The 8,942-nt window shown below is 31.6% G+C and overlaps 2 protein-coding genes across 3 annotated transcripts; both read left to right on the top strand.

The window, feature by feature from the left end:
• Positions 1-310: 310 nt before the first annotated feature.
• LOC148608233 (complement C1q tumor necrosis factor-related protein 3-like) lies at positions 311-3,970 on the top strand. Of its 2 annotated transcripts, none has more exons than XM_088546376.1 (2): positions 311-454; positions 1,241-3,970. In XM_088546376.1, exons 1-2 carry the CDS (start codon positions 370-372, stop codon positions 1,672-1,674), a joined length of 519 nt encoding a protein of 172 aa, XP_088402502.1. In that variant the 5' UTR covers positions 311-369; the 3' UTR covers positions 1,675-3,970. The 2 variants fall into 2 exon arrangements, with proteins under 2 accessions (XP_088402502.1, XP_088402501.1); XM_088546375.1 differs by having other exon boundaries at positions 311-541.
• Positions 3,971-7,334: 3,364 nt separating this feature from the next.
• On the top strand, positions 7,335-8,514 carry LOC148608232 (complement C1q tumor necrosis factor-related protein 3-like). The gene is made up of 2 exons (XM_088546741.1): positions 7,335-7,661; positions 7,898-8,514. The coding sequence occupies exons 1-2, from the start codon at positions 7,487-7,489 to the stop codon at positions 8,323-8,325; spliced, it is 603 nt and encodes a 200-aa protein (XP_088402867.1). The 5' UTR covers positions 7,335-7,486; the 3' UTR covers positions 8,326-8,514.
• The last annotated feature ends 428 nt before the right edge of the window (positions 8,515-8,942 follow it).

Raw genomic sequence — 8,942 nt, 5'->3', positions numbered from 1 at the left:
ATATGCTTCACTGAAATTATTAAAAATGATGGTGTTAAAAATAAACATATTTATATATCTTCGAACCTAATTCTAAACAAGAACTCAAACAACGAGATGAGTTCACAGTTGCTAATACAAAAGATAGACAACCTTTGATTCCAAATCGATGGAAAAAATAAAATACATAAAAAAGAGAAATTAAACATCAATCCCCATTCATTCCTTACGGAGACTTGTCAAACTATTCAAGTAAGCGGTTAGAAAACAAATTCAGGGAACGTCCAGAAAATATATAAGTTACATATCAGATTAAATGGGAACCAATCATTGATGGCTCAGAAAAAGAAGTTCATATAATTTGATTTACTTGGTTCTGTGAGAACAAGAATGAAGATGAATATGTTACTCCTATTACTTCTTCACATGTCAATGGTTGTTACCATGACAATTGAAAACAAGACCAAATCAAAAGGTATGGAGGATAAATTTCTGGAACTTGAAATTCTAGTGCGAGATTTGGAATATCGGATTCAAATATTAAATGAGACAAACCAAAAAGGTATAGTACTTTCATATATTAAAAATTGTCGCATAATTTTTATCGGCGACTTTGAAAGGAATATAAACTGTAAGATGTATCAAAAGTCAACACATCTATAAAAATATATTACAGGTCATGTCTTGTTTCATATCCTTTCAACTCCCAGGTGTTTCGTGAAAAGCAGAGGACGCTTACCCTACCGGTGCACCTGATCCATGTGTCCAGTTTTTAATGGAGTCCGGGTTGCTCATTTACTTTTGTTACTTTGTATGTATTATTTTAGTTACTTTATGTTCTTTGTTTTGTTTGTCTGTTTTCCATATCTGGCCTTTGTCCCTGCATTACATTCCTATGATTACCGCTATAACCTTGGTTCCCTTGATTACTCTTTGAACCAAGTCATGTCGTTCCGAATTTTACCTTGATATTGCCATTTGTTGTATAGATTTTCCTTTTGACTCTTGCTTAAATTTCATCGGTTCGGTTTGTTATTTATTATGCAGTTATTTATAGCTCCAGTTGATTGAATCAGGTAATATATAGTTATACCATAAACATGGATGAAATTTAGATATATATATTTTCATATTAAATAACAGATCTGAATTCCTTAATTCAAAACTAATATAATTTACAAGTCACAATTTTCAGATTTATGATAGAAAACGTGATTACTTCGGCAACCTCGAAATTAACATTTTATTAATATTTTTTCAGAAAAGAACAAGGAGAAGCCGGTCTTATTTTATGCAATCACGTCGGGAAATGTCAATCTTGAAAGAAAATCAACCGTTGTATTCAGTAAAGTGATAATGAACATTGGAGGTCATTACAATGAGTTTGATGGAATTTTTGTGTCCCCAATATCAGGAATCTATATGTTTTCGTGGACTGTTTGTACTTCAGGAAACAACTATATCTTCACTGAACTTGTTATTGAAAATACATCCATTTCTGTAGCTGGGGAATATGAAACCCATGGTCATCATGACTGCGGATCAATGACAGCGCTGTGCAAAATGGAAAAGGATGACCATGCTTGGATCAGGACGACGGATTATACCCATAACTCAAAAATACATTTTATATATAATGATTTAAAAAATGTTGGTAGTAACTCGTTCATGGGAATGTTGATTCATTCTGAATAAGACATGTATTATATAAAACTAACACATGTGGAAACACGATAACATATGTTGTAACACGATATGTCGATTATAAGAAATATCTATCATTTAGAAATATTGAGAAACATGGAAACCCAAAGCGTTCAGCAAAATAAAAAAATACATGAACTGATCATGCAAAACGCAAAAGTAAAAACAAATTAAGTGATATCGATGAGACTTTTGGGAAAATCTCCTATACTTCACATGAAGTTAATGCATTGTCATGCTAGGTATACCTTAATTTTTACAGGAAAGTGATATCAAACAGCAAACCGAATCACTTACAAAATATGCCCAATCTTCATAAACCCACATAAAACAAGTGATTCCAACATTCTACCCTCTCGTTGTGTCGGGATTTAAGTATGAATCGTGAATACACTCGTCAATTCATACTCAGAGCATAAACTACTGATGTACCGCTACCAGCATTCAAAAATAGGGCATGACATTCTGTTCAATGACATTTATATTACATGCTATCTTTGTGTTCCCCATTTTGATCAATACTCGTTTTTTTTTGTATTTGTATATACGTTTTGAAATTTGGTATCGGTAAGAATTTTTGCCTCATCTTTGGTGATAACAAAACAATAAAAAACACATCGTTGTAACTAATAAGGGAAACAGAATATCAATTGAGTGTGGCCACAACATTTCGTATTTAGTCCATGTTAGGTTTGCCCATCGTAAAATGAATTAGAAAAGTATTACCACAAATAAGTAAATCACACAAGGGGGCGCCTGCTTATTTAAAGCATCAAACATCAAAATTCAGCATTGTGTCTGGCATGATTATAGAATTATGCGAAAAGTCTTACACCACTTTATGTACTCATTTTTGAATTTGCGCATACATCGCATCTATCAGAAAGAATTGAGATAGGATACACAACAGATACTCAGAAGTCAGCCTCATATCTTGTTTTACTATTAGGTTTGGACTGAATGGAAAGCTCATGGCAATTTAAAAGTACAATGCGGTGACCTCTCATTCTGCAACTTTCATTTCATTTGTAGCAGCATCACCTCAGCACCTGCATATTGAGTTACATATCTCAGCTCCTAATTGTGTTATGCCAGATTTTGTCAAAACTAAAAGAATTTACATGACATTATAATTAAGATTCTGGAACAAGGTTCTGTGGCTACAAAATTCTAGTCACCACTATCAAGTTTTCTTTGTATCTCATTTTGTATATCATTTTGGTGTATCCATTTGCTGTCAGTTTTGGTAAAGTCCGAATCGCTTAATTATTTTGTTTCTTTTTATGTGTTATTTTGGTTAGTTCATGTTCCTTGTGTTTCTCTGTCTATTATCCATGTTTTGTCGTTTCTTTTGGATTATGTTCCTTTTCATTAACGTTCGAATTATTATTCCTTAAATTTCAAGAACAATACAAAACAAGACATAGCTACGAAATCTAAGGTCTGCTCAATTTAACACAATATGCCTGTAATTTACAGAATAAAAAGTTCTTAAATGGATTAGACACTGATAATGTACGTGGAATAACAAAGGAATGTTTAAATGTGCACAAGAATATAAGACGATAGATAAATGAACTTTTCTAAGACAAATGACGGTTCTAACCAGGTTCAAACCTTTCATAGCAAGAATAAAAATACGACTTGACCTATTTTCCATTTTAGTAAGTTAAAGTTACAAATACAATACTTTGAATTTGTTTTTCAGATAGTTCAAATTGAAGACCAATGGGTGGCATTTTGCTGACATTTTCATCCTAATGGGGTTGTAAAGCAAATCAAACTTGTGCAGGTTATTGAAATACTGTAAAATTATGCTGGATGTAAAATGTTACTCTTTGAAACTTCTTTTTATATCAGACTTGTATTTTTGTATTTGGAAGAAGAAAAAGAGAAATTTAAGCTTAAAAACGTATTCATATTAGAGTACACCGTAAAATTAAAAAATATTAATTCATAGTATGATGTTATGAAAAAAAAGCCATTGTCCATGTTAAAATCGTACAGATATTCAGATCAGGCAATCGTCAAAGCTGCCCATTCACTGAGAGAAGATTCCGGTTATGACGTGGTCAACGATGCTTTTTCTATTGCCATTTAAGAAACCCTTATAAAAATGATATGTAAAATCTATCAGTGCAATATGATGTTGTTCAAATCATAGTATTTGTTATAGGTTCTATTTAATTACTGATTTTCTTTTGTTTTTTTCTTATGTATGATATTTTTGTGACTCGCTTTATAATTGTTTCTGGGTGTATAAAATAAAATTAATTCAAAATCTAAATCTGAAATTTGGTATTTTTTTTATTTAATAATTTGATAATTTAAATTGACATTTAATTCGAAGACAAAATTTGGAATATGTTTTCATCAATATGTTAATGTATCAAACTTTTGATTTTTTAAAAAAATCAAGAATTACAAGTATAAAAGTTTACAGTATGATTCATTTCTTATGTAAGAAAAACATAAAAAACATATCCATCTAATAAATATACATATTACGTCAAATAAATTCCTCGTGCCATATCGCATTAGTTTCATGATATGATCAAAATAATAATATATCAAGTAATAAAAAACATGCTATCGAGTGTTAACTTACAAGATGCTGTTTGATTTCTCTTGGCAGCAGACAGAAATATCTGATATACAGATATATTTTATTAGTTCTCTCAATTATTTTACTGTTTCTGATCACTGTTAATTACTTTCCATTTTCATTTTTTTACACTTTCAATGATAAATCTGAACATATTAAAAGCAATTGATTGGTTCATTTTTGGTTTATAAATTTTCAAAGGTAAATCGGTCTGTTCACATGTTATACCACATGTAGTAAATAACAAGACAAATATAAATAGGGTATGAAAGTCTAGTCATGTGACTCCTAGGTTTCACGAGAATGGGTCCTAGCATTCAAATACATGGAGATTTGTATTTTACAGAGCGTTGAGTTCAGTATCAAAAACAAAGCATTTTTTGTGTAGAAATAAAAGAATAGGAATAAAAAAGAAGATTTTGCATTACAGTACAGCGTTTCGAGATTCCGAAAATAAAACAACAAATGCATATCAGTCTTCAGTTTTCAATACGTTCTACACCGGAAATTCGGGGCACCAGAATGATACTCAAATAACCTATAAAAACAGTGTATTGCTGATTTCCGACTGAGTACATCCTATCACGTTGAAGTTTTTTCCACATCCTTTGGTAGACAAAGCATATCCATATATAATGATATTAAGTAACACCAGGCTATGTAGTAACACTAGGCTATGTAGTAACACTAGGCTATGTAGTAACATCAGGCTATGTAGTAACACTAGGCTATGTAGTAACATCAGGCTATGTAGTAACACTAGGCTATGTAGTAACACTAGGCTATGTAGTAACACTAGGCTATGTAGTAACACTAGGAAAATAAACAAAACCCATTACAGACCAATCATCATATTATGTCGATGTTTAAAAAGGAGTTATAAACATATAAAATATTTTGTTTGACTGTGACATAAAAGTATTATTAACTGTGTAATGGTCTCTATCATATGGTATTATTATAAAGATAGCCGAGTTTTATCGAATGTTCCCAGTGTAATAAATTTCGATAATTCACACTGTGAAATAAATTCGGTAATTTGACACTCGGACTTTCCACCGACAAAACATCACAACTTTGATATCAATCCTCCAATCTCAGAATTTAAAGTTCATGTTGAAAATACCGGTACATTATAAAGAAATCTATACAATAAATAGGATAATCAATTGGCTTTCGTGAATAATTAAAATATGATCACTCATGCCATGAACATTTGACGATTTAACTCGTGCGCGCAACATGTTCCACAAACTATTAGTATTATCTACTACACTGCAAACAAGACAAATATTACATCAAATCATGGACGATGTGATACAAATATACGAATATGTGATATCGATGAATCGCCGTTGTGACTTCAAAATGATAATGACTGCGTTCTCATGTCAATGTCATATCTTATCAGTATCAAAATACATTTTATTTCGAGTTTTAGTCTATACAGAATAAAGTAATATGTTGAGAAAACATGTTCCAGAAGCCTAATTGTTAGAAGTCTAGCGCGATAAAAAAGTTTGCCTGGTAACGGCAAGCTCAAGTGCGTTGAAATTACACAGAGGTACCTTTCATTTCTTCTGAAATCTTCCTGTAAGTTTTTGGCACGATGTTTAATTTTATCGCATGATTTATTGCTATAAGATATCAAAGAGTAATCAAGGGTGCAGGTGTCCTCTGCTTTTCTAGATTTTCCCGCGAGTTGCTAATAAAATGTCATTTCTGGGGTAGACGAAAAAAGAAAGAAAAACTATGACACGTTGAACAGTTCAAAATCAAATCTGTGCAGTTTCAAATATATTGTTGATAATGGCGTGTGTTTTATGAAGCTTTCTTATTATCTTAATTTAATTTTGTCTTATTCGGATAATTTTTTTTACAATTTCCACATTATTTTCTATCTTAACACTATGATACTTTGTCGAAATGAAAGATTTCGCCCTAGTGTGAATAGACGGAGACCTGCATTATCGTTACTAGACTAATACTGGGTTATAGTTACTTGCAAAATTACGGGTCTGCTGGTGGGACAGGACATACTTACCATTCCCTATCATATGATGTTACTCACGGTTTTTTGTGTAAGTTCTTATTGCTAGAGTTTTAGTTATTTTTTGTATGTGACCTCTAATATAACTTCTTCGGATCTCTGCATTGTGTATATAGATAGTATTGGTTTATCCCACTGCTGTTCGGTATTTTGGCGATATTGATGTATGATAGTCTATGAAATATAATTGGTCGAAAGAAACGTATAGTGACAAAGGCTGATGTCATAGACCAATAATTCCAGAATTTCTATAACAGTGGATCGAATGATAAGCGATCATATACTCCGTAGAGTAATTGAAAAGGGAAGTTTTGTAACTCATTGAATTTGAATATTGTAAATTATCATCTCGTTTGTTTAATTTCAAACTCACAGCAAGCGCGCCGAATATTGTGTATTATGAGACTGAAATTGAAAACTTTTGGCCAGTAATTTGCGATATTCAGCTTTCACTCATTATAAAACCTTTAAATATAAAGAGGCTGGTGAATGAAATTCAGTGTCTATTTCTTGACAGGTGCACTCTGCCTATCCCCCATTAGAGTACGAAACAAAGCTTTTAAGCAACTGTACTCCGTAATCTAATGTAAGAATTTCAATTTGCAAAAACGATCATTCATAGTCCTAGATGTTACAGACAATTGCATTCAATGTAGTGCATTTTGTAATTTAAGTATGCATGGTAACTTCAGAGTCATATTGAAAAGTGACAATGAAAAAAGTAAAACATAAATAAAAAGTAAACATACATACACTAAGAAATTACATTATTGCTGTATAAAAGGACACTTTCCTTTTTAAAACAGACATTTTCTTTTACACACACGCAAACACAGAAACGGAGCGGAATACTCGTTTTTCAAGTCACAGATAGGTCGATTTTTTAATGCATCAGATTAGGTCAATCCGGTATCGTAAACAAAGACAACTGAAAGAAGTTGCAAAAAAATGAGATAAAAGCGGATGAAATATAACCACAAACAGTTTCCATGAAATAATAAACACTCTGTTACATTTTACGGACGTTCATTGGTTAATATTTCGACTACTGTATTTTGCTGCGATGTTGTTTGCTATGAGACGGTGAATTCTATAGAAATGTTTAAGCTATAGCTAGCTGGTCGTCGGATAAATGTTAAAAACGAATTATGTCGAAAATACTTCTTATCATGATTGTGCAGTTAACAGTGGTGCACTCTATGTCAATTGAACATACAAATGGTACAAAAACTCAAGACAATCGTATTCAGGAACTGGAAAACGTGGTACAAAGTTTGGAAAGTCGGATTCAGATATTAAACGAAACGAACCAATTGCAAAGAGGTATGTTGATCTGACATTGTAACCTTATCAAATAAAACGACTCGTAGACCTTGGACAGAACATTGTGATAGTAGTCTACTGATTAAATAGACTATAAATAAGAATTTTGTATACATTTTAGAACAAGATAATCAAATGAGTTCGTCATTAAATAAGTAACAGAAATGACTTACACTTACAAATTTTATGCAACATATAATTATTACATATTAACCTCAGATGTTGTTTTCTTGTAGTCAGACCAGAGAAGTTTATTGCGTTCTATGCAATCCTGACAGAAACCAAACATCTCGAAATAAAATCAACCGTGGTATTTGACAAGACGATATTAAACAGAGGAGAATATTATAATAAATATGATGGCATTTTCATCGCACCAATATCCGGAATTTATTTGTTTTCTTGGAGCGTCTGTACAATTGATTCATTTTACGCTTTCACAGAGTTAGTTATTGAAAACACAGTAATATCTAGAGCGGGAGAATACGAAAGCCAAGGGTATCGAGACTGTGGGTCTATTACAGCCTTGTGTAGAATGGAAAAAGATGACCATGCATGGATTAGGACAACAGAGTACTCACATGCTTCCAAAACTCATTATATATTCGTCGAACCCCATGTCAGTAGTACTTCATTTATGGGAATGATAATTAATTCTGATTAAATGGTGGATTTAAATAAAAACAGACACCAAAGTTTGTCATGTTTGATGTTGATTTAACTTTTATTTATATTTTTGTTTGAATTTTGTTTAATAAATATTCTTATGGTAATGTTGATTATGATTTCAAATAATAGGACGGAAGCTTTTGTGTTTCAATGAACTGAAATAAAATTTTCTCATGAAAAAGTTTTACTGCGTCATTAATTTATTCCTTCCCGGACCAATAATGTATACGATAAAGTAAAGGACAATACACAAACATGGATCTGTACTTGTCTGTGAGAGAAAATGACATTGCATTCATTTGAATGACATATTTTTTCAAGTGACGTATATATATAAACAAACTTATGTGGTACATTGTATACTAGGGGAATATTTGTTTGATTATTGTGCTAATTTTGATTTAAACTGTTCGATTATTATCTATATGGGCTTAATTTGTAATTTTCTGGCACATGGTGTTTTAAAAGAGCTTAGACGATGATTAAAATAAAGGACGTTGTAATTCAACAAAAAATCCTGAATCCATATTGAATGACAATTCAATCTCTTCATATAAAATAATGTAAGTTAATTGTATTTATATCGGTAAATACTGTCTTGAGAAGGTAACT

This window comes from Perna viridis, chromosome 9, assembly GCF_037379345.1.
Source record: "Perna viridis isolate PV_CMFRI_1.1 ecotype Kerala chromosome 9, ASM3737934v1, whole genome shotgun sequence".
NCBI classification, from domain to species: domain Eukaryota; kingdom Metazoa; phylum Mollusca; class Bivalvia; order Mytilida; family Mytilidae; genus Perna; species Perna viridis.
This window is presented reverse-complemented; position numbering and strand designations above follow the sequence as displayed.